This window comes from Nyctibius grandis, chromosome 17 (assembly GCF_013368605.1).
Source record: "Nyctibius grandis isolate bNycGra1 chromosome 17, bNycGra1.pri, whole genome shotgun sequence".
Lineage (NCBI taxonomy): Eukaryota > Metazoa > Chordata > Aves > Nyctibiiformes > Nyctibiidae > Nyctibius > Nyctibius grandis.
In genome coordinates, this window is record NC_090674.1 from 6,205,983 (window position 1) to 6,231,784 (window position 25,802).

Here is a 25,802-nt window from a genome sequence, read left to right on the forward strand (position 1 = left end):
GGCCCCAGACACAATCACCATATAACACACAGCCTTATCCAGCAGTTTTCTTGACTGTCACAAAATCCGTGGAAACCATCTGATATGTAAAGCTGTATGCCTGATATAAAGAGCATATTACCCATTCAAATTTCAATGCACTCATTTGTGTTTCATTAACATGCGTTTGCAAAGAACATGGAAATGAGAACAAGACACACGGAAATGAATAGTCTGCAAATCCCACTACGCAAAGTCACGGCAAAAAAGTTCCTCCCATCTCAAAAAACATGCAGAGATCACCAGAGAGAAACATTTCTTACCTGGTGAGACAGTCTGCAAAGGGGACAAAATAAATCAAACGCTTTGAGGAGAAGAAATACCTGTAACCTGTATTCATACATGCTCGTTGAACAGCAGGAGCATTCTCATACCCAGAAAGGTTAGTGGTTTGCCCCATGAAGCATCTGATTTACAACAGGAGGTAACAGTGATAGCTTCAGAAGGCACAACAAAGAAATACTCATACAAGAAAAACACAGACTAGCTCCCTCACAAAAGAGCTTGCTAACTAGAACCAGTTAATATCTAGTTGATAGTATGAATGTGAAGGTTTACACATAAGTTACTGAACAAATGATGATCCTCTATAGTGCTGAGTGGAGGTTCAGTGACACGTAGGGGTCCAACCCTCTGTAAATCCTGCAAGCTCTTTGCCACTGGAGAGTATTGGATATCAGGAATTCTGCAAGCCTGTTTTTGTGTATGCAAAAGTCATCTCCAGTTGTCAGCGTACCTGCTGGTATGGGACAGACTCCCCTCACTGCCTGTTAGCCCCAGACACACCTCCAGCAGGACCATTCTCTAGGAGAGGGAACTGAACTGGCCACCAGCTGAACCACAGTAACAGGGGACCAGCACTTGCTGCTGCCTGTGGCTAACAGCGGTAGCACCATTTAAGACAGCAGCTCACCCCCACACACTGGGTATTAGCAGCTACTTAGAAAAATAAGTGCTACTTGTAGAATCACCAGGGCAAAAGGCTTGAACTCAGCTCCTGTTGCTGTCAATAGCAAAACCTTATTGAACTTAAATGCAGGCAACTCCCTGACCCCCTTTAAAGCAACCAGATGTGCAATGGACTGAGGAGCTTTGCAGGTGCAGACAGACATCCACAGAATTGTGTAAGCTGTTACACAAGCCTTCCTAGGTGGGTCTTTACTTGCTACTCAGTGACTTGGGCATTTGCGCTTGAACAAATACTTTCTCAAAGTGAAACCAGAAATATTTTAGTAAAGGCTGTTCACACTAAATTTTTTCTCCTTTAAACAATCTTTATTCTATACTCCTTTTGCAAAAAATGGTGTCAGTGTAAAGCAGCAAACACGAAAGGTGAAAATGGAAAAACTTGCACATTATTTCACAGCACTACCTACCAGTAGCAAGTAAATATCAAGTCACATTACTAAGATACTTTCTTTTCCCCAGCCACTTTGACAAGCAACTATACTAATCTTTTATTCCCCACATTAGGCTTAAAGTTTTTCCATCTATCCACTGCGTAGTATTGGAAGTTAACTCATCAATTCAGCTCAATTAAAGAATTTGCAAATTAATCTAAACCAGGGAATATTTTAATTCTTAAAAAAAAGAGCTTTTTGCTGCACTGCAGAGCTAGCTGCCCTACATTTCTGTGGCTACCTGCACATAAAATTCTCCTGGCATACTTGAGGAAAAACGTGAAACATTTTACAAAAGTACTGCTCAGGGTGATTAAAGAAAGCAAAAATCTCACCTGAAGACTGGAAGTCCTTGTTGCTGGAGACTGCAGCAAGTCCTCATGAGCATATTGTTGCACCTGAGAATCTCAGCAGTAATCCTCACTTCAGGGCTGTGACTTCATGGCAGAGGAGCGTTAAGTAACTTTTGATCATTCCAGAAATAGAGAAGGGAAAATCAAATTTACCTCTATTGCTTCTCTTTCTGGCTGCAGAGCTAGAGCCCTGATAGACTGGTTTTTCTTTTCCTTTAGGGGGAAAGGGCAGGGTAGGAGGGGAGAAGGGAGGGAGGAAAGGAAAAGTAGATGATTAAAGTGTTCAACCAGTTCCAGTCACCTGCAGACAATTTATACTAGGCCAGCTGGAGTCCATCAGGCCCTGCAGTAAAAGGCTGAAAGAGTATCTCCAAAAATCTGGTCATTTAGTATTCACCTAACTGGGAAAATGTTGGTGAAACCATTTTGCATCCTATGTAAACAAATATGGTTTGAAAGGGAGAATATGGGAAACTCTGCAAGCCTTTCTCATCGACTCCTCTATAAATCTGCTGCAGAATTGTGCCATTTATAATGGGTGCCTCCATAATGACCACTACTTTGTGTCTCCCTTTGCTGCTTGATCTCTACTAGCTAAGAGGGAATCTGCCTCATCAAGCTGTTGTGGTTCTTTGTACATGAAGCCCTCAGACCTTACAGGAAGGCTGGGTGTCCTTATGTTGCATGACAAATACACTGTGGTTCAAGGCTTACCAGTTAGTCTGCAAAGTGGGGTCTTAATGATCCTAGCTTGTCTCTGCTGGAGTTTGCGAGCAGAGTCCAGAAAAAGGGACTATTCATATAAAACAGCTGAATACATTGATGGGTTCTACCAGCAGGTTCATCTCCTGGGTTTGCAGGCAGGAAAACTTGTTCCAGCTCATGTCTTTGCCACAGGACGTATCCTCCAGCTGTCTTTTACTTCCACAAACTTTCTTCAGCCTTTCCTGTATACCTACTCCTGCCAAGCTGTAAGAGGGAGAAGCTCAATAATTAAGAGGTAGGGCAATTTAAGGGGAAAGCACAGCTCCTGCACCAATATATTACTCATTAGCTCAAAGCTGCAGCACTTCTGATGAATGGCAGGGTCTGTGTTTCCAGTCAGATGACATTAACCTGCACGGAAGAGCCAGGCCTCTGCATCTCCATCATCTGTGACCCAGTTTAGTGGTGAACATTTACAGGGTTCCTGTCATACTTTGAACTGTAAGTGCTTCTGAAGTACCATCAAATCACAGAACTCCCAGCTGCCTATCATTAGCTCCTGAACAATCTTCTCCTGTGGAGAGGACAAAACTTCAGTGTGGCAGGGGAAAAAAAAAAAAAAAGAGTAAGATTCAACCAGTATTTCATCATTCTTGAATAAAAGATAATGCAGTAGTGCAAAGAACTGAAGACGTACACTGTGGTTATCACATAAAATTAAAAGCTTTTTAGTGTTTAAAATAGCATTTACACATAAGCAGCTATATATTAACTATACAGACACTTGGGTTTTAATACAATATCTACAAAAAAGAATTCAATTATGCAATAGACATTTAACAGGAACAGTGCAGTCCATGCTAGTAAGAGGTCACTCTTTGAGTAGAACCAATTCTAGAATAGGTGATAGTCTGGGTTTTCATTATTTAAAATCATGTAACTTTGTTCCTCTACTGTACATAAAATTCTTTACATGTATTTCTAATCACTGATTAGAATTAATAATTTTAAGTCAATCTTATTACAATCCAGTTAAATGCAAAACAAAAACAATTACATCAACTCATGAGCTGTCAAGTCTCACAATGGGACTGCCCATTTGAATAGAATAAAAATAATATCAAAAGTCAATGTCTGTGCATCATTGCTTGCCATCCAATATACCTTTGGATAAAGTGTCCAGGGGACTGTTACCTTTGAAAAGTAGATTTATTAACAGGAGGTAAAAGACAATAGCAGTGCTTTTAAGACTATTTGCCAAAAAACTTACTCCTCAGAGTTAATATAACGGGTGGGCACACTACCCCTACAGATACTACCTCCTTTGGACAGGAGACGTCATCCCAACCTGGTTTCTCATCATTTTCTATGATCTTCCACACATACCTGTTAGTCCTTGTTAAAAGCTGTTGGCAGGTATGCGTGAACATTAAGCTCAGCTGCAGGGCACAGGCAGATGTTGAGGGTCTCACTTGCAGAATAAAAATGTCTAAGGCTCCTGTTACGAGGTGGTTTCAATGCCCTACACAGCAAACCCTTAACTCCTCAGTGCAGTTGAAGGCATAGGTCATGCATTCCAGAGCCCAGCCAGTGCCAGTTACTTGACATTAAAATCAGAGAAAAATTTCAGGCCCTGGTGAGAGAAACAGACAGTTCTGCAGGACTCCAGCCTTCAAACTTCCCTCCACCTGGCACAGTACTCCCTGTTGTAAGTAGCTCCATTGGCACTTCTTTCTGCAGGTAGTGCTGTACCCAGCAGGAGAAACTTGCACAGTTAAGCCCCAAGGCCCCCTTGTTGCAAAGACACATGCATTGAAAGCCAAGGATGGGATCTGGGAAAATCTCCTGTCTCCATTCCCCTCTGGAAAGGAGGAGTTAGCAACGTTTCAGGCCCAACTCTCCATTCCCTCAAACCAGCCTCGCCACTGTACGCTACAAGGTGGGGAAATGAAGCTTTTGTTTTACACCCAGTGGCTATTATGTATTGCACTGTTCACAGAAGGGTCATTTACATTCTCCTACTGCTCTTTTAAATACAGGTTCTACACGCTGTACAGTATCAGCCAACGAGCACGGCCGTCAGGACATCCCGAGCACTCATCACTTGCCTGAAATGGACGCCTGACTGTGGGTGAAGCAGGTTCAGGCTGGATTGAGCAGCCTGATTTCCTCAGCAGACAAACACTTCCCCACACCGATGTCACGGACCATCAGCCTCATGCCAGAGTCACCCACAGACACGCAAGGATATAACACAGTCGTTCCAACATAGCAGCAAAGACCAGCAAGACACCGAACAGTTTCTGCCAACAGCGTTAACAACAAGACAAAAAACCCCCAGCAGGTGTGTAAACTGCAACTCCGAGAAGACAAGAGGAAATTAAACACGTTTCTTCCGTGGGGGAAAGCTCAGCCCTCAGCTTTAATCCCTTTTGGAAATTTTTTATGAAAATGACCGTCTTTTCCTCCACCCCTGTAAGTTCTGCCCTAAGACAAAGCGGGCCAGAAAAATCATAATACAGAAGAGACCAAAACATTTAAAATTGATTTAAAAGTAGAACCACTAGTGATTGTCAGAAAGTCACAGACTCCTTAACAGTGTCTCCTGGAGACGGAGCAGAATTACAGAGTTATTTTGCCCTGATTTATTTCATTGCTTTAAATGTCAATCTTTCAAAACACTTTACCGAGTTCAGTTAGCATCTTTGTGTTACTGGGAGGAGGAAAGGAGAAGAAAGGATACTGTTGCACAGCCAAGCTTCAGGTAGAGCTGCTCTTTTGAACAAGCCATCACCAACTTTGCAATCTCTGCTAGCCCATGGATGGGTCACGATGAAAGCACTGCTTTCAGAAATGTTGTGTAGCTTTGGGGGAGATTTTTAGAAAGAAAACTGTGCAAAACCACTCAGCTAGTTTAGAAGTGCAGTAACTGAGTGACACAATGTCTATCTCCCTTCTGAAAGTAAGTCTCCAATTAACAGACGTCTGAAAATGTTACTCTGACTTTTGTAAAAGGGATGTGTTTATACACAGACCTGTAAGAAAAGAAGGAGTGAAAAGGACAGTTTGAAAAGTAGTTTTTCAGGGTGACAAAGCAACGTGAAACTACACGTATATAGTGAGAAAGTAGTTCTCTTTTGACATTCAGATGGGATATTCACACTACCCATAAAGCATGGAACATAAAAAGAAGCTTCTTACCAGGGAAGAAAACGCTTATATACACTAAAGACTGATTTTAAAGCACCTGTCCTAAAACCTGCCAGAAGCAGGAATCTCACAAAGGAGGGTTTAACTGAGGCATGGCCCCATGGTCAAGTGCCACTAAGTGACTGCAGCTTAACACATATCTCTCATTAAATGAGCCACCATAAGAGAGTGTGGGTGTGCTCTTACCATGCCCTCATTCAGATACTTTAAAAAGCTTCTTAAACATCAGTGAAGGTTCCTGAACATACTTTATCAAGCCTTAGAGCGAAAAATACACAGTAATGAAATCTTGGGGATATACAACAGCAGCTGCTTAAGCCAAAGCTCCCCAGCAGGAGCTCTAGCATGGGTCTCGCTCTGCGTCAGGTATAGAGAGTCATTCATTGTACCATTTATGAACTGCTCTCAGAACCCCCTCTCACCTCTCTGCTAACAGCTAGCCCCCATCTGTGTTCAGAACATGTTCCCTTGGGTAACGCTGCAATCGGGATTAGACATCTCCAGGTTTCTATTTCAAAAAAAAAAGAGAAAGATACTGCTCAGAAATTAAAACCGGCAAAAGTGGTGATCGAAATGAATAGCCATGTCCTGGTGGGAGCCAGGATTTACCTGTGACTCTGCTAGAATGGGATAAATATCTCCTCCAAAAGGGAAAAGCTGCAGCTACACTAACAGAATCGTATAGCAGCGATTGTCCTATTTCTGTGGAAACAACTTTTAAAATCTGTAAGCAAGAGCGCATGATAACCAGAAGAAACAGACACATCCGTCAGCAGGGATGTGACTGAAATGCCCAGGAACAGACTGCAGCTACGAAGTCACTACCATGATACTAAATGAAATAACTTTACAAGTTCTGCACAATGAACACATACAGTAGCAAGACTCCACAACTCCCTTGATAAGAATAATATCTGGGGAAAAAAAAAAATTAAAAACAGAAAGAAAGACTGATTTATACTCCCTAGTCAGCAGAAGGAGGTACCCACAGCTTTGCCTTCTGCTAGGAATTGGTTTGAGCCTGCTCCTTTCCAAGCACGAGTTGTCTGGACACTTGCGGGTGCCACGTCTGCTCAGAGCGCTGGCTGTTGCATCCAAGAAACAGCATTACGAGGCAGTATCACAGATACCAGCCAACGGTCATTTTTTTCCTTGTAAGAGAAAAAGCAGGGAAAAAATAAAAGTGCTACTATGCATCATTGGAAATTTAGAAGTCATGTGAAATCATAGTCCTTGAATCAGCCAAAAAGATACACTAATTGCATTGAAGTAAGTGCCACGATTACCAAAGCTCATTAAGATGTGCATATACACCAGCCATTCACAATCAAAAACCAGTTGGAGGCAAAAAAAAAAAAAAGGATAAAGAAAAGATGCCATCAATTTGCTGATATTTAACAATCCCAGGAGATTTTTTTTTTGTTGTTCGTTTTTCTGGGGTATTTTTTTTGTATTTTTTGTTTTGTTTTGTTGATTTTTCTGCAACACAACTGCAAACCAGGAAGGTGTGACATGCAAGACGGCCAAGTTTCTTCCATTAAGTGTTCGACAATGACCAAATTGCCCCCCCACACCCCTAAAACAACCCCCCCCTCCCCGGCCCTTCCCCACGCAGAGTCTGAAGGCACTTCCTCTCACATGATGTCGACAAAGAATTCACAGGGGTTGCCCATGGCCTTCTGGAAGGACTGCCGGCTCCCCGTCAGCTCCGGAGGGACGGAGCTCAGTTCCCTCACGGGGGGCCCTCCGGGAGGTCCGCTCGTCCCGTAGACTTTGGAGCCCAGCTTGGGGAGGTTGTAGAGGGGTGGAACTCCTGGAGGCCCGTACGAATGATGGCTGTGGTGGCTTCTCTCGCTGGGGGTGGCAGAGACGTGACTCCGGTGGCTGAGCTGGCTGACAGGTCTCTCCCGACGCACGACGCTGCCGCCACTGCCGCTGCGGGCGGTGTGGTCGGACTCGCTGCCGCTGCCGGCCGACTTGCGGTCCTTCTCTCTGCCCAGAGCCCTCCTGCTGTTCTCGCTGGTGCTTCGGTTCGAGCCGCTGCTTTTGCTTCCTAAAGCCCACCAGCGAAAAGGACACACAGAAAAGCAGAATTAGCTCAGGCCCACGGCTGTCTCCCACATCAGCTCCTACCAAAATCCACAGATCCGGGAATGACCACTGTAATGGCAACGATGATGACAAACCCAGGCCTGAACGTGCTGGTGGTGGCTGATGGGACTGAGCAGTGGCAGTCGGTAGAACAAAGCTGACAAGGTTGTGCCATGCACAGGTACACGCAGACACCTTAGAGCTTGCACAGTGAAAGCAGCAGCTAGCCCAGAACTACCGGCTGGCAGCCATCGGCCCCGCTGCCGCCCCGCTGACCAGAGAGGGCAGAGGAGCAGAACCAGAAGAACCATTTGGGTTTTGACTGGAGCAAACGAGCTCTGATCTAATTGTAACTGTCTCTGTCCTTGCTATCTTCTATTGGCAAAAGCTTTTCAAAAGGAAACTCATTTGCCTTCTCTATCATCCTTGGTCACGCTGGGCGTACGCGTTCCCAGGGCCAGATCACCTGAGGTGAACAGATGTCCTTCTGCAGGCTTCAGTGGGTAGATTCTTCTAAAATTCATCACTGCAGTGTTCTGTGGTTGAAGAATTCTTCAAAAAACAGTTCTTGGTTGAACTGCTCTATGATGAATGAGTAACATGCAGGATGTTCCCAGCAGAGGCCACTAAATCAGCTCGGAAAAACTGCTGCTGGTGTGTAAGCTGACCTGGTGCTACATACAAGCTTCACTAAACTTCAGAACTGATTTTACATGAAAGTGGAAGGTCACGCTCTGTTACCACAAAAGACAGGCTAGGATGATGTCAGGAGACATTTCCAAGTTAATTATTCTTTAAAAAAAACCCCAACAAACCAACCCTCAGAACATCTCATTAAGTTCATGCCATCTTAGTGCAAGATTGTCTTCCCAAAAAGGATCCCCAGCCAGCAGAACTGGGGACCAGCTTTTGAGTCTGAATGAGCCACTGAGGTCACTGAAATGGAAAACCAGAATGATTCTGAGCTGCTCCTCTCCTGAACTACACGTGATCATCACCTTCTGTCTGCTCCAGCTCATGGTTAGAGCAGGCAAATAGGAGAGACAGGAAAACTAGAGTGGTGTGGTGTGCACAGTGGAAAGGTTAGATTCCCCTGCAGTGTGCAAGAAAAGCTGGGGATAGATGGAAAACACAGAATACAAAATCACTGGACTTGAAATTAGTATTCTGAGCCTGGGACTCTGAAGTGGTATTTGCTGACTGGAACCCCTATCAGCTCTTCTCTGCTCTGGGAAAAACACTGTCCTGCTTTGTGCCTCGGTTTTCTTCCATCTGTAAATGGAGATATTAACACGGGTTCAGCTGCCTCCACCAAATCCTACACAGATTCATGAAGGTGAGCCTTTTGAAGAGGTAAGGTGCTCCCTGAGATGTCATTTCAAATGTTTCATAACAATCTTGTAAAAACAAATGAGAGAGGAGAAACTACGTGTTAGCAGGTTGACTGTTAAGCCTTTGCTCCAAAGAACAACATGGAGATTATCTCCAAGCATCATCTTTGTAAGCTCTCCAGTGTGGCACATTGTTCACAGTAGAAGAAAACTGACATTTTATTTTAACTCTTCCACAGCGAATATGCCCCTGCCTTTATCTCATGATGCATTCTGTTTCCACCCATGCAAACCCTGCAAACCTTACCCAAAGTCATTACTCCTTGATGCAAGCTCCTCATACACACTAATTCATTGCCAGTTCCATATCTTGTAGCTGAGTAAAGATCAGACAAGGGAGAAAGCAAGCTGCACTGAAAGCCTGTATTACTGATCTTGAGAGGTCTTCCACAGTCAGTAAGACTGTAATGAGCAGTGGAAAGGCACTGGTAGATAAACCCAATCCATAGGGATGACATCAGACTAATAAATTAGGAGCTGGGATTATTTATTTATTTACTTAATGAAGAGCAGCGAAGAGACTGGTGACAGGATTTTCCCATCTGAGCTGACACTGAGGTACCTGATGCCATTCCCTCTGCAGCTGCTGCAGCACAGTCACACAGGGGCCAGACAGGTTGATATGCTAATGCCACGCTACTGGACTACTGTGCACTGAGACAGGTTGAGCGTCCAAGACAATTAAAAAGAAAAAAAAAAAGAAAAAAAGAAAAAAATACAGCTAAACATTTGGGTCACAAGAGTCTAAATGATCATGCTGTGAATTCGTTATTATTATGGAGGCATTCGAAGCTTACCCATCCCCTAGAGTCAGCCATTCCTCTATGAATCCTTCAGTCTAATGCTTGCTCAGAACAAAACAAGGGAATAACAGTTACAAAACAAGAAACAACACAGAAGTGTAGTTTCCAAAAGAACAAGGAAAGCATTGAAACCCCTCAGAACTAAACACCTTGATGCCTTGGGGAAGGCTGTCTTTAGCCAGTACCACAGGTCGCATGGATAAAACACCACACCTTTCCTATTCCACTAGCAGAGACCTGATGTTCTACTGCCCCAGCTGCCAAAAAAAATCATCACATTCTTTCCAGCACAATCAGCTTGCAGTTCTAAAACCTCTGGCTACCACTGCGAGCTTCCTCACAGACACTTCTTATTTTGAGAGCAGGTGGGAAGCAAGAGTGCTAAAATCTTGTGAGCAAGTTCCTGTTATGAAATTCTTGTGTGCACTTCTGCAAAATCTAACTGGCTGCACTAGACAGGAAGAAGTTACATCCAAGTTACTGGATGTTCACCACAAAAACACAGAGAATCCTCACCCTTTCTTTACTGGCAGCATTTCCAAAAGCAAAACTCACTCTGGAAGTGATTTAAAAAAAAATAAAAATCTGTACAGCCAAAAAAATATATAATTTTTATTTACTAAGGTTTAAAAATGAGCCACAAAATTATCCTAGGGCAGGAAAGGAGGAGGTCAGGTTTTTAATCCATGCAGTATTATCTTTTTTTCCCTGTCATATATTACCAGAGACTCCTCCCTGTGAGCAGTGTTTCAGCCCTGTGAACCCTGAGCTGGGTGGCTACCTCACACTTGTCTCACACAAGCAAAGAGAACGATTTTCCTTTTGTACTGAGCACTGAAGTGAAAGCCAAGAGCACCTTGGCTCTAATCCCTGTTCCATCAGCAACGAAATGGCCTAATTTCTAGCAATATCAAGCGACTGCAGCCCCACTGTTGGCACTGGCTCTGACCTCTAAAAAGGGGAGCAATAGTTTATCTGTTTGAACAGGGTGGACAATTGAGTCATTAATGTTGGCCTGATCAGTGTTATCTAAGTAGTAGTTCACCGTGTGGTGCTGTTGGGTAAGAAAAGTACCCGTCATGCCACCATGGCCATGGCAAACAGCTTGGCTCTAGCTCCACAGTGGCATTTTGCATGGGGTACAGAACTACAGCGTTCCTATGAACAGCTTGTGTCCTGCTCTCTTTTACCGACTCAGTTAAAACATCCCTGGCAGCTTAGTACAGAGCTGAAAGGCTAACCCACCCCATCACACACAAACACTTCTGGTTAAGCGCGGTCGCACCAAACCCATGCAGGTAGCATGAAACCACAAGACAGGAGCACAGACAGTACACAGGAACTCAAGCAAATGGTTAGGGATAATGACAGCTGTAGAAATAAATACCAGATTAACCATTTTACCTTCGCTTTGCTGGCTCCCTGCACTGCCGCTACCATAGCTAAAGCCTGGGTCTTGGTATGCTGGTGGAAAACACGGAGGGGGCAGAGGATACTGATACGGGTATCCTTGGCCTAATGGCCAGGGAGCAGCGGGATGTGGAAGTGGAGCAAGGGTATCCTGATCCGAGGCTCCGCTAGAACCGTTGTTCAGGTTCAGTGCAGCCATATCTGGAAAAGAGAGAAAAGGTGAAGACTCTGTTCTTACCCAGCAGCTGACTCCTGCATGTTAATAACGGCTGGCACGGCACCTCGTGTGGTGAGGGGCCAGAGGGACTCAGCCTCCAGAGTCCACTCAAAATATCACACGTGGTAGGGCAGACATCAATATTTACCACTGAGCAACAAGGTTCCTCTGCAGCATTTCCACAAGTCAAGGAGGAACCATCCCCATTTTACAGATTTGGAACTGAGTGTGACTGACAAGCAGGAAGTTTGCGGCATCACCAGAAATAAATCCTGCTTTCTCGAGCCCCAGTGCAATGCCCTGTTTGATGAGTTCATCCTTCTCTTCCAAAGGGACTACTTGGTCTAACAGCAAGTGCCAAACTCTTGTCATGCAACGTCAGAGTAATGGCCTGTCCTGAAACACCCACTGGGGTAACCCTGTAGGACTCTCCTTTGTGCATCCCGCGAGCACAGAAGAGACAACACACGTGCAGCTCTGCCCTTCACAGGTGGGGAACTTACTGCCACAGAGGTCTCCAAAGACATAATAGCACTGTTCTGAGAAGGTGATTTTGTTCACAGTGTGCCTGAGGTAGCCGTGTTTTAGCATGCTGCTGGCATATTTTCTAGCCTCCCGTCGGTCTTTGAAGCCTTCCACGTGTGTGTAAAGCCAGTCAACCACATCTGCTCCTACGATGAGAATAAGAAGAGGAGACACAGGATCACCTGAGCCAAACTGATCTTTTTTATTTTTTTAATCTTCACATTGTCACATAGCCCACTAGTACTGCTGTGCCAGGTACTGAATGCAGATCTGACTATACAGCAGTCTTGCTGCAAAGAGCTTAAAATGTTATTTTCATGACTCAGCCTAATTGCTATATTAGTTACCACCAAACATCAATAAAGAAAGCACGGAATTATCTTGCATCCAGTTGAACACTACATGGACACCAAATACACACACAGAAAATTTTATAGTTACACTGTTCAACCCCTTCTGAGTTGCAGTAATGAAAATGACACGGGAATTATAGAACAGAAGGGATTGGGAGTCATCTTCCTCAAGAGGCAGATGTTACCTTGTCAAAAGAGCTGGGTTCCAATCCCTTTCTCAGCAAAAAGTAACTACAACCTAGAGTGACTAAATGTTAGCACAGTTCAGGTCACAGGACAGTCACAATCAAAGGTAGACTAGTTGTGGTAATTTTAAATATAATTAAGATGCTTTATTAAGGCGGTGTGGCTGTCTGGAACTGGAATTACAGGGATTGTTGCTCTGAACTTGGGCAGATTGCTAGAGCCACAAGTAGTTACATGGAAAACCTGAGATACAAGAAGTAAGGGTTAAGGACCAGCTGTGTGTGGGCATGAGAAACGTGCACTATTTCTGGCTGTCCAGGCTCTAACAAGAGCTATTAGTTATTTCCTGTCACACTTAGAGTTGTTCACAAATACCAAGACAAGGGAATATAAGAGGTCATAGACAGGGGGAAAAAAAGTTCATCTAAAGATAGTTTCTTCACTCTATTTCCAAAAAGCCACTGTTTTTTTTTTCCCCAGCATTCCTTTGATCTGCTTACCTATCACTGCGTTGGAGATGGTGATTTTTAACCACATCCTGTCCCGAATTTCAAGGCCTGAGTCTGGTAGCTGCATAACCTTGACAATAGTAGCCATGTCACTCTTCACAGTTAAGGGAGATTCTTCTAATTCTAAAAGGAAGAAAGGTTACATGCTGCTTTGAAACGAACCCAGTCTGAAAAGAACTTCTCAGCCCCCAGTTTGGATGAAACATTATATAATGACTATATTCTTTGGGTACAGCACCCAGTCCTTCCTGCTCCCATCTTCTCAGCCCTAGAAAATTCATGTCGAGTGTGTGTGTCCTGTGTTTGTAGTTCAGACCCTTCTCCAGCAGAATTCAAAAACCCTCCTCCCCTCCCTTCTCCCAGCTCCCCGTATCACCCACCTTTCAAAAGCACAAGGGAACCAGTTTTGTCCTTTTCCAGCACCCAAAATTTCAATAAAAGGTACAAGCAGCATGAAACAATGAAAATGCTTCTTTCAATACATGCACTGCTCATATGCGTGAAAATATCCCCCCAGGCCATCTCTGCATGCGATTTCAATACTTACAAAGTTTGAATAAACACTAAAATTTTGCTTTTGCTTTAAGTTAGTTTGGTTAGTGGCAAAAAGCAACATGTTTGTTTGGGGGGAAAAACAACAAACCAATATTCAAGTATGTGGGGAGCAATAAATTGTATTTCCTGTGATGGGCACATAAAGAACACCACCGGCTAAATGATCATCAATATTTTCTAAGCCTGCTGGTTGCTGTACAAATATGAAAAATTCTAAGATGCATCTAAAATGCACCCACTTTGGTCTGAACTCAGTCAGCTGTGGGCCTGACCTGCCCACCTCTACAGGTATGTGCAAATCTGAGGGACACCACAGACACCAACTCCTTTCTGGGGACCCAGATCTTCCGCAAAGCTCTTTCTCAGGGCTTTGGTTATTGGTTTTCAGTGGCATTTTTTCCTCCTTAGCAGATCTTGGTAATAAAAGAGGTGTATGCTCCAGGAAAATGAAGTCCTACCACATGTAACACCACTACTGGCTTGTATCCTTACTTGAGTAAGAAAATACACATTTGCCCAAACAAAAAGGCCCCAGGAAATTACGCAGTACTGAATACTATTGAGCAGAAATAGTCTGAAATCTCAATTCAAAATCCTCTGAAGTCCACGCAAGAGAAGAGGAGAACTTTCCAACAATGTCAGCGGGCTGCATTTTCAAACAGCAAGACTTTCAAGAACCATTGAAACACTTGAAGTTAACCTCAGGGAATGGGACAGCACTGCTTTGCAGAAAGGCGTCCTGTAGGGGCAGAACAGGGGCTGGAAAATCTACCTTTAGCAGAGTAAACGAGGAGCAGAGTTTGCACTGACTGAAGCAGCGAGTCCAACACTCCGACCGCTGTGAGAGAATATTCTCCTGCATCAGCCAGAACACTGCTGGAGAACAAGATACTTCTTAAGGCAATAATTACTGTGCAACACCTCAGCCTGCCTTGGTTTGCATAGTCTTGTTTTTGAAGAAATGCACCTGAGAAAATAAAGAGCTAACAGAGTAATTCCTGCTGTGTGGTGGTGATCTGGATGGCCCCAAAATCTCAGCTACTTGAATCACTAGCGCTGATGTGATGATGGCTGTGAAAACGCTTCAGATGTCAGAACTTCACGCTTGATCCAGAGGCCAGAGAGCAAAGGATGCTCATCAGAAGGAAAGCAGTTATTCAGTCCATTTATATTACCCTGCCCTTGCTATACAGAGTAAACCAGCAGACACTCACAATACTTAAAACAAGGAAACATGAAACAGACTTGTCTAAGATGACTCCGTTAATTCACTGCTTCCACCTTCACAGCCAGACACTGTAGAACAGATATTCAAACGCCAGTGACTCTAGCCTCCGAGGAACCGAAACAGAGAATCTCCACTGGAACATGAGAAGTCAGAAAGCCCCATTCTGCATGAAGCTCTTTGTTCTTTGAGATGTCAATGCACAGTCTCTCCTCGCCGCTCCCTCTCCCCTCCATTCCTCCCCAACTTTGTCTTTCCTGTCCAAGAGGTTCACACCACAGGTGCTCTCTGTACCCAGGGCCCTGAGGTGCTGCCTGCTGTGTTGGGGTCGGGGGGTAACAGGACTGAACTGAAGGAAGGGGTGTTAAGCAGAAGGTCACAATAAAAGTCAAGGGTACGCCGCGTTTTCTTGCATTCAGGAGAGGAAACATTGTAAGTCACTGGCACAGAAATGAGAAGCTGTCTCCAGAAATATGGTTCTGCTCCCAAATAACCTTTATTTTAAAAGTATGATAGAGAGGGCGTCTGCATTCCCCACTTCCCAAACACAGCACTGGATATCAAGGCACACGATACATGAATAGTTCAAGAGGAAGGTGGAGTAACAGACTCTCATTTGACAGCAATCAGCAGATACATTTGATTCCAGTGACCTTTAGTACCTGTAAGGCTGAAAACACATCTCAAGATAAAGCAGTCATCCGGTAAGTGGTTCACTTGCTTTCTACTCCAGATGTATTTTCCCTTCAGTGGTGCTGCCTACTATCTGAAGAGGCACTGAGCTACTACACCCACAAAAAGGATAACCACTCGTTCAATCCAAGGTGAGGTGTAATTCCAGGAACTACGTGCTTATAAAATCTGAGAGAGGGTAGAAGAAAAAGAGGCAGACACCTCTGTAGTCTGGTAGGACTTAACTGGTTCCTGCCAATGCAACGTTCAAGCTTCAGCCATGCCTTTGTCCAGGGAAGATTCTGTCACTAATCACCAACATCACATTGACCTTTAAAATTCTCAAAGTGTTGCTTTTCTTGCTTTGATGTTTTCTAAATGATACCCTCCCTTTCTCTCTGGAAAAAGCTTACAAAATGAAAAAAGTTACTCGGTCCTAAATTTAGACTCCAGATCTGGCAGACACTTAAGTTAAACATATAAGTATTTATCTGGCTTTCAGTGAATGTGTACTGAGGTAGCATTGTTCCACAAAGGAGATAATCTCCTCAGAACTTTAAAGCCACTTCAAGATTTCTATGTGTATGTAAACAAATAAAAAAAATCTCCTTGCTACAGATGAACAAATCTGATAGAAAGGTTGCATCTCCAGAGAAATTCCTCCATATTAATGTTACAGGAAAAAAATCCATACCAAGGAGGTGTAAAGTACCTCAAAACTTTCATGGCCAGTAAACAGAAGTGCTGCTACAAGTATGAACGCCTTCCTAACTAGGACTTCAGTAGACAGTGCTCCTCGTTTATTTGTCTTGCCTTACTGCCATGCATTTCACACCAAACACTAGCTTTAATCCCTCGCTTACATCAGAAAGCAAAGGGAAAGTAAACAAAAGGAAGAGTTGATATTCTTTAATTAATTTCCAAGATAAGGAATCATCATAACTTGTTGGATACATGGATAAGGCCAGTTTAGAGACAAACTAGGAAAGAAGGCTGAACTCTAACCATAACTTCACGTGGGACATAACATTTGTTTTCTCCTTGTTCAATAAGCTCTGTAAGTATAAAAAAGTATAAAAGAAGGCTATGTGAGTATCAGTGGAAGATTTCCTAAATGATACTATTATCCAGTGACATCTATCTGAAGTAAATTATTTAAATTTATTAAAAACCAATCAAATGCAAGGAGGAAGCTCTCACATTCATCTGAGGGAATAAAGTTGGAAGCCTGCTTTGTAACTTTAAAAGGGACCAGGAGCCACCCCTTCCTGGATGTGAACCCTGGCAAAACACCACTGTGTTAACTTCTGACCTCTGGAGAAAGGTTTTATGCTCCCCATAAGAATCACAAATTTCAGAAAGCATTCAAGAGTGGTGTGGCGGCTGTCGTTTTCATCGGGCTTGTGGCTGGGGTCGGTTTTGGGCACAGCTCTGCACTGCTGGCCCCGAGCAGAAGACGCCTGCCCTGTGCTGGCCGCAGTGTGACTTACTTTCCGAATCGGGAATTGAGCTTGTTAGTGAGGAGCTGGTAGATGTGGTGATGCTCATGGAGGGGCTCATACCGTAACGGGGGTACGCTCCCGTCATGGCTGTGGTATGAGAGATCCACGCTGCAGGGTCGATTGGCCTCACTGGTTCAGCTGCAAAACAACCAGAAAGGGAGAAAAAGACAAATGGCATCAGATTTGCAGCAAACACTAAGACCTAGAGTAAGAAGGAATTTTTTTGGGGTGGACAAGTTCTTGCCATTCTGATAGTACAACTGAGATACTTATCACTACTGATACTCTTATCGCTACTGAAAGGGTTTATTAACCCAAAGGTTTTAAACTAGATCATTTTCAAGAGCGTTTATGTGTATCAAATGTTGTTTGCCTCAAATTTTAAAAATACTCAGTTTAAATTCTTTCTAAGAAGTATACATGTGACAAAATGAGGCTTTTTAACACTTAAGTATAGTTATCCTCCAAACTTTCTATCGATTGAAAGGTTAAGATCACGAGGATATACCCACCAAAAGGTTAAGAGCTTGATCCAAAGCCATGTGAATCAAAAGAAAAACTCCCATGAATTCAGTGGGCACTGGAGTCTCAGAAAGAGTATGTTAAACCCCTGCCTCCCAAAACAAAAAGCAAACAAACAATACAACCAAACTTAAAAGTATCGAACTTACAGGGAATGGAAATCTGTTAGATGTCAAAATAGCTGAAAATATTCTAGACCTCGAGGGCCCCACAGGAAGCCAGTAAAGAGCACATATGTACTCACCCCTGGGGATGGTGAAATAACTCCTGGGAGTAGGGTCCCAGCATTTGGCTACTGTTAGGCTGATAGGTCTGGGAAGAAAGAAAACAAGTAAGGGTGACTCTTAACTTTCCCTACAGAAGCTGTAACTGCTACAATGAACTCTCTGAAACAAACTTATTCCTACCCAACAGCTGTCAAGTACATTCTGAGAATGCTGTTGAGATGCTTGTCGAAGTGTTTTCCGTATGAACCATTATTAAGCTGTTTCTTATTTTGCATAAATCATGAGCACTATTGGTGAAGTCTGTTGAATGATCAGCTCTTGAGATATCACAACACTCATCCTATAAACAAATAGTGCTACTGAAACCAGGCAACTCCTAGTTTGTGTTGGTTTTGGCTGGTATGTTGGAACCAGTCTCACCCATTCATCATTTAACACTGAGAAGTTCAGAGTTGAGATCAGCAGACACATTGGCTGCTTGTTGAGATCACAATGGTGATTTCTCTGAGGTTTGTCCAATCCCAATAACTGCATACAGAGGATAAGTGGCAAGAGATTTTGTAATAGGCTCACCCTGGTTTGGAGACTATCTCCCGTAAAACCCGTACTGCATCGTCATTGCTCATGTTCTCAAAATTGACATCATTCACCTGAAACGTTGCAAAAAGCAGAGGTCAGGCTTTGCAACAGGAAAGTTAAAGACATTTTAATTAGTTGTTTCCAAATTTATTTGCCTTGTAACTGTTTCCATTCCTTTGAGCAGCTGCAGAAATAGTTTCTCAGAGCACATCAACTACCCAGCAGAGTTGGCAAAGAATTATAGATCTAAGTGATAATAGTTTTTGTGACACATTTCTCTGAGTACGAACGAATTCTGTTAACTGATTACTAAGTCCATGGATCTGGTGGGATGACTGAGCTGAGCCACCAATGTACAAGCCAGCAGCACGTATTTTTGGACACGGACCAACCTGCAGAAGCATGTCTCCTGGTTCAATTCGGCCATCTGCTGCCACAGCCCCTCCTTTCATAATAGAGCCAATGTATATGCCACCATCACCCCGGTCATTGCTCTGTCCTACAATGCTGATTCCCAGGAAGTTATACTTTTCTATACAGATAGAAAGTGGAGGGTAGGGGGGGAAAAAAAGCAAACAAAGTGATTGGAATGACAGTGAAGAGCTAACACCAGGCTACTTCAGTCTTGAAAAATCAGATCTCTCAACACATCAGCTGGGCCATGTGAAAAATCAGATCTCTCAACACATCAGCTGGGCCATGTTTGACTTACAATTATCTCAGGTTACCCTATTGGCACGTTCAGGGAAAGGCAGCAGGGAAACGCAGCTAAAGACATTACTTTTTCATACAGGACACTGAAAAGTTACATTCAAAGAATCAGCAAGAGAAACGACATTGAAAAGACATGTCTACACCTCCAAATTAGGCACCCGATCAGCATTAGGCAATGTTTTTAACACACGTCAGAGTGGCAGGAAGAATTTGGTGCTTAGTGAAAGGTGCTGAGTTGGCAGTCCTGCACCTCTCTGTCTGGTTAAACGATGAAACACACGAGCAGCAGAACTGCAAACCTCCAGTGCTCTTCTGCTCTCGTTCCTAACAGTGTCTGACCTCTTACCATTCCTAGAAATAAGAGCAGAACTCCATATCCTGGAGTTCCAGCTCCTTGCCTGGGCTTCTCGGGAGGAATACCGATCTGCTTGTACAAATGGCTCAGAACTATCAGTACTGGAGTAGGGATCCAGGCACAGTCAACAGAGCAGCAGCTCTCGGCTGCCATTCCCTTTAGTTCAGAATCCTTTCAAATCAAGGAACTTTCTACTGGCTCCAAAGGCTACTACACCATGACAAAATACTTCTGTATCACTTGAAATTCACCATAAAAAACATTGCTTATCCTCTTACCCATGTTGAGTGTGACAGTGATGATATTTAGGGACATGGTAGAATCAGTGATGCTGCTGAACGAAGACGACTGCAAAATACAACAGAAAATTCTCAAGGTTTTACATGGCTCAGAACAAGACAATAAAAATAACTATTGAGGATTAATTCATTGGGAACTGATTAATAGATTTCCTTTTGGAAGGCATTCAGAAATCATTCAGGCCTCCTCAAAATTATTCTTCATTTAGAATCTGTAAGGAAAAAAAATCTGAACACAATCTGCACTTTCTCCAAGGATTTGTTTACAAAACACACAGAGCACGTTCCTATATTGAGGTTTCTCAACTGAACTTCACATTGAATCATTTCTGCTTCCTGACTACAGGACTGACAGGCAGACATTTAAATTCTAAAGTGCCCAGTGTAGTGTGAATTACTACAGCCACAGCTCCTCCCTAAAGAGAGGAAGGAACAACACTTCAGGAAGTGAGAACACAGACACTCCCTCCCCTCCAAAATGAAATACAAATGCGCTTATCAAATATCTTCTAGAACATTACTCCAGTTCTTGTGATAAAATGTACGCATGCTCATTCTTTAATCTGTGAAGACTGATATTTATAGGAGAATGAAACAGTTACTTCAAGAAGTATGTCATTTGGACCATCCTCATTCTGCTACCATAGGACTAGCACAGAAAAGGACAAGAGAAAAGATTTGTGATTTCCTGGAAATGTGGATTTCCCCTTTCAGCAGAATGCAAGTCTCAGCAATTGATACATCAGATGTCTAACACCACAGACACCCACATCAGCCAGTAGCATAATGGAAGTTCTCCTGCAGAGGCTGGTCTTGAAAGAGACAACAAGAAATGTGATCACTGAAGAGTAAAAGGAGAAAGGGAGAGGAGAGGAGTCTTGCCTCTAGTGCTGCAGAACTTTAGATGTGAGAGATTTAGTCCAGGGTAGACTGGAGCCAAAGGGAGCCTTTCCAAGAGGGCACAGATCTGTTCTGGATCCCTTCCTAATTCACAGGCTACACTCAAAAATCACGTTCACCTCCTTGGAAAATTACGATGCCAACCTTACCCTGTCAATCTGCCGCATCCTTTGTTTCCTCCTCCTGCGTTTATGCTTCCGTATGAGCCGGGATGAAGTGCTTTGCTCAGTGGAGCTACTCAACCTGAGGGAAATCGAGAGCAAATGTCAACTCTGTAAAGCTGAGCCATTTGCATTGCTCTGCACCCTGCCAAAGAAATGCAGGAGAGAGTAAATCATAGACACCATCAGCCAGCTTACAGCGTATTGCTCTGCTTGTCGCTGAACTGCTGCTCTGTCCCAGTGTGTGCTCTCTTAGCCTCTGCCCTAGGAGCACAGAGAAGATACCTGCTAAACTACAGCACACATTAGAGTATCATTTACTGGCTTGCTTTCTTTTGGGAGCAAGACTGAGTGCAACCCACATCTCAACAGGCATAGAACACCCTGATTTAACCACCCAAAGGTCAGAGGCAGCCATCTGCCACTGCTTGAAAGTTGGTCCTGGCTCTAGGTCCATCAAAGAAAAATGCACACTGTGAGAACAGCCGTACATTAAACAGTGGGTTTAACCTCTGCTCTGGGAGAACAACAGACAACCTGGAGACCCTCTTAATACTAATTTTTGTGAGTCTTGTGATGGTGCTGTTATTTTCTTCTGCAGGAACTTAATGTTGGGGCTTGAATCCAATGAAATAAAGTAGCAATTGATAATAGCTACTACCAAATAGCGACAGAGGAAAAGTGAGTATGATTTACCTTTACATATTCTGTTAGTTTTATTCTGTTTTGGTTTTTTTTTTCAGGCTCTTCAAACTTGTAGAACTTAAATGTGCCACATTCTACATATAAGTCCTTAAGATCCCCCCAAGAGTTAGGAACATTCATCATTCTAATTTTACAGATAGGGGATTGAGACACAGAAAGACATAAATGGATTTGCCCAAATTAATTTCAGAAGCCTGGAACAAAGCCTAGATTTCAGACATACCAGTGTAACACCACAGAGACATCTCTCCTCTATTTATGATATTAAGAATGGCAAAAAAAAATAAAAAGTAATGCTCCATCATTAACCAAGACTGAAAAAAAAACCCCAACCCTATACAACACAAGTAATTGAACGGGCACTGTCACAGAGAAAACAGTGCCAGTCTTTTTCCCTCAGTCTCCATGTCCCTGTCTTCAAAGTTCACGCCACACGCAGGAATGCTGGAATACCTCAAGCCAAACTTGATACCAGCAACTTCAAAAAGGAGCTTGCTGTCATGAGTTCACAACCCACCACACCGGGAAACCCATCTGCCATAAAGTAGGTGTGTTTTAATCAAGCCTGAGCTGAATATTACAGAGAATGGAACTGCTCAGAGGGTGTGAATCTCCTGACATTCTCTTTGAGTTCTCAAAACTATTTCAGGCATGTTAACCTCACACACTCCTTTTTCCCCTCCCAGCGAGGCAAATTAATTTAAAGAGCCAAGAGGTGGTGTTTTCAAGAGATCAAAAATTCGATAATTCTCGATCTGTGGAAACAGCTCACAGCACCTGGTTTTCTGAGGCTTTACCTTTCAACAGCAAAAATAAAGAGGTCTCACAGATGCAGGGCTCCCAAAATTGGATTTGCTGAACATTCACCACTCTTTTTGAAAGTACTGGCAAAGACTGACACAAAAATCTCCTCCTACATTTTTACCACCAATATTCTCCTTCTTCCTATTTCCTCTCTGATTTCATTCTCCTCCTATTCTCTCCCAGACCATCTCACTAGTAGGATTCAGCTAAAACTCTCCAGCACACAACAGCTGAGGAGAATCTGAAGAAAGGCAAGGCACATTGCTCACATCCCAGTGACCCGCCTGCTCCTTGAGAAGGGCAGCAAGAAGAAGCAAAAGTCTGGGGGACCTTTTCTGCATGAACACAAGTCAAGCAACAAGACACCTTCAGAGGCTACGAGAGAGATGTGAGTGCCCTTCTTCCACTGAGTAGAGCATGGATTCAGCGCTCCAACCTGCAAACAAACCCTTGGCTCCCAGGCTCTGCTCCCCGCTGCAGACACAACAAGGCTGTGAAAGCCCTGCTCTTTCGCATGGCGAGGCAAGACTTCCCACTAGTGCTGAGCTAGTCCATAACAGAAAGGACAGAATTAAATTTATTAAAATTTTATCTGGCCTTTTGGCTACTATAATCACACTTTAAAGTCATTCACAGCATCCAGGCAATTGATTTTCACTGTTTACACACATATTTCACCTACTGCCCTATCATATTCTATGGCTTTATCCCAGTGTGCATCACTTAAGGAGTACGCAGTACTTCCTATCACCAGCTTTTTTAGAAGACATCCTCTAATTGTTACTGTGGATAAATAGAATTAATTAAATCCATACACAACATTTCATTTATTCAGTTTCCCATTGCTATGTCCCTGAAAGGGGTAATGCCTCCGGCTCACATTGCCTACTGTAAAAAGCAATTTTAAGTTAGTAATGTTCATATAGCAGAGAAAGAAAATGGAGAGAAAAACTACACTGAAAGCCACACCTGCCTGCAGCAGGAGATCACGATGGGAATTCACCCAGTAGCAAAGTTCTTCTTCCACCTTCCAGACAACGGGCGCTTTATCTGAACAGCAAGTTATGGAAATGAGGGATGGGAACAGTAGAGTTTCAGCAGACAAGTCACTGAATTTCTTTGTCTCAAGCAGTCTTGGCAGTAATCTGGTCCTATTTCATGGCAGTTTAAATCCTAAGAAGTAAGCAACTTAAAAGTACCTTCCAATGCATGTTAGTGTACTTCCTCTATCAATATTTTTCCTGATCACAGACAGCCCTTAAGATCTGCTGACTCCCCAGGTTCACTGGCTATGCCAATTTCTTCCTCCTGCTCTAGTGCACATCAATATGGTGTTGCTCAGAAAAACAAAGAACAATTATTTCCAACTTTTAATCTGATTTTATAAAATTGGACCGGACAAAAATACCTTTTGCCAGCAATGAATATAGCTAGAAAACAGAATTGTTCTCTGACTCTGAGTTCTTAGAAGGGATATTTTAATCTACCATCAAGTATGGGACACTAAAATCCTTTCATTACTATCTTTAGAGAGGTATCAGGGATGAGTTCAAAAAGATGGACTGGAAAAAAGAAGAAGAGTCTGAGTACATCGCAGAAAGGCAGACAGAGCACAGAATAATAATAATTTGTCCCATCTACATTCCCCAAAGGAAGGAAAAAGAGGTAACAATTTGTTAAAGAAAGCTTATCCATATAGTTTAAAAGGACTAATGTTAATTTCTTAGATAAGAAATAAACATAATCAATTTTTTTGCAGTGAATTATGTTAGTTAATTGAACTGAGAATACTAAATTGCAAGTTGCTGACAACAATCCTACAGCTACAGATCTCACACCTGCTAGACCTTTATTTGCTTAACAGAAGACAGAAACAAGACTCTTACCATAAAGTTTATCATGAGCTCCCTACATCAATCTATACTCAAAATACCACCTACTACCTGCAAATAACACTAACGGTCAATTATAACATATCGAAAACAAAGGAAATAAATTATTGCACTCGCACTACCTGAAGGGTTCTGTACTGTCCTGTAGTATTTGTGAACAAATTAATTCACTAAAAAAAAAAAAAATCATTATTTCTCTCTAACTAAAAGCAACAGAACTTCCTTGGACTGGAAATTAAACAACTCTGCTGCGCTGCTCCAAGTTAAAAATAAAATAAACCAATGTCAAACACACACTGTTAGAAAACCATCCTCAACCCTACAACCTCTTCACGTCCAAGACAGTAACACCCTTTACATCAGACTTCTCTCAGTGACCTCCTCCATGTACAATCTCCTTTACAATGCAGGTTCTGACACCAGAGTTCATCAGCTGCTCTTAAACAAACTTACCCCCTTCAACCCTTTTTTCCCCAGGCCGCTGTCTCCAGCAGGTCCGGAGCATGCTCCATTTTCTGTTTGGCTGGACTTGCCTCTAAAGGAAACTTCTCCCTGCCAGCACAACCTCTCATCTGCTTCAGCACATCATCCCCGTAACACAACAGCATACCTTGGAGCATTCCACTGAGTTGTTCTTCCTGACTAGCTGGCCTGGCCGCTACTCCGTGTGCCAAAAGCTTCTGCCCTGGCCTAGGAAGGAAAAGGCCTGCGCAGCAGCTTCCAACACTCTTTCTTCTCAGGTCAGACGCAGGAAGTTTTACTTTATTAATATAGAAAGATTTAGCTGGGTCTGGTATAATGTGCTTCAGTGGCCACCCTGCCTGTGCTAATCCTGCCCTACTGCATATCTTGCTGCCATGGAAATGATTAATTTATTTACAAGAAACAAAATCAGCTGCAGGGTTGTTGTTGTTTTTGTGGGCTTGATCTTTTAGGGAGGGAAGGAGGGTTAGAAGCCCTAAAGGCTTTAGGAAGGCTGAGAGTACATTCAGGGTAACTACTGATCTTGCCAACCCTTTATGCACATGACTACCCAGGTGAAGTACAAAGCATCCAGAAGGCTGATTTTCTGTATCTTCAGGTGCTGGCAACTTCACTGTAACTGCAAAATCAGTTCTTGAAACTAATTCAGGACCAAATCTTAAATGTTCATTTCGTTACCCTTTCAACATCCAGCCTTTAAACAGAATGTGAAGGAATTGATGTTCTTCAACAGCTTTTTAAGCTACGACTAACTGCAAGACCAAATATATCCAGTGAGTTCAATATGTTAATAATCTGTTTGTAAACACAGCAAATGTTTAAGTATCTCCAGGACTAGTTGTTCTTTGCTGTTTCCATTCTACCTAGAATTTAAGAATATCATGTTGCATCTTACTTTTTTTAGCTACAGATCTCTATGAACCACCAGAGAGCTGTAATCTTGTTTTCTCTGACAATTAATAGACATCTGTAACGGGTTTTCGTAGCTCATTTGGATGAACAAAGCTCAAGAGAC

At 43.0% G+C, this 25,802-nt stretch overlaps 2 protein-coding genes across 5 annotated transcripts in view; both read right to left on the reverse strand.

The window, feature by feature from the left end:
• The window catches only part of INTS11 (integrator complex subunit 11), a 25,865-nt gene extending 18,594 nt beyond the window's left edge, over positions 1-7,271 (reverse strand). The window contains exons 1-2 of one of the 2 annotated variants that reach the window (XM_068414498.1): positions 2,507-7,271; positions 1,775-1,902 (exon numbers count right to left, since the gene is read on the reverse strand). The gene's annotated coding sequence lies outside the window, so the exon portion shown is untranslated. Of the gene's footprint in view, positions 1-1,774 lie in introns of both variants that reach the window. The other variant, XM_068414497.1, reaches the window with a different exon arrangement.
• Positions 7,272-7,310: 39 nt separating this feature from the next.
• The window catches only part of DVL1 (dishevelled segment polarity protein 1), a 61,652-nt gene continuing 43,160 nt past the window's right edge, over positions 7,311-25,802 (reverse strand). For 2 of the 3 annotated variants that reach the window (XM_068414348.1, XM_068414350.1), the window contains 10 exons: positions 20,892-20,985; positions 19,822-19,891; positions 18,867-19,006; positions 18,469-18,545; positions 17,913-17,980; positions 17,135-17,284; positions 13,184-13,315; positions 12,123-12,290; positions 11,397-11,603; positions 7,311-7,760 (listed from right to left, as the gene is read on the reverse strand). In XM_068414348.1, coding sequence (XP_068270449.1) covers positions 7,342-7,760; positions 11,397-11,603; positions 12,123-12,290; positions 13,184-13,315; positions 17,135-17,284; positions 17,913-17,980; positions 18,469-18,545; positions 18,867-19,006; positions 19,822-19,891; positions 20,892-20,985 — 1,525 coding nt within the window. In that variant the 3' untranslated portion in view covers positions 7,311-7,341. The remainder of the gene's footprint in view (positions 7,761-11,396; positions 11,604-12,122; positions 12,291-13,183; positions 13,316-17,134; positions 17,285-17,912; positions 17,981-18,468; positions 18,546-18,866; positions 19,007-19,821; positions 19,892-20,891; positions 20,986-25,802) is intronic. The other variant, XM_068414349.1, reaches the window with a different exon arrangement.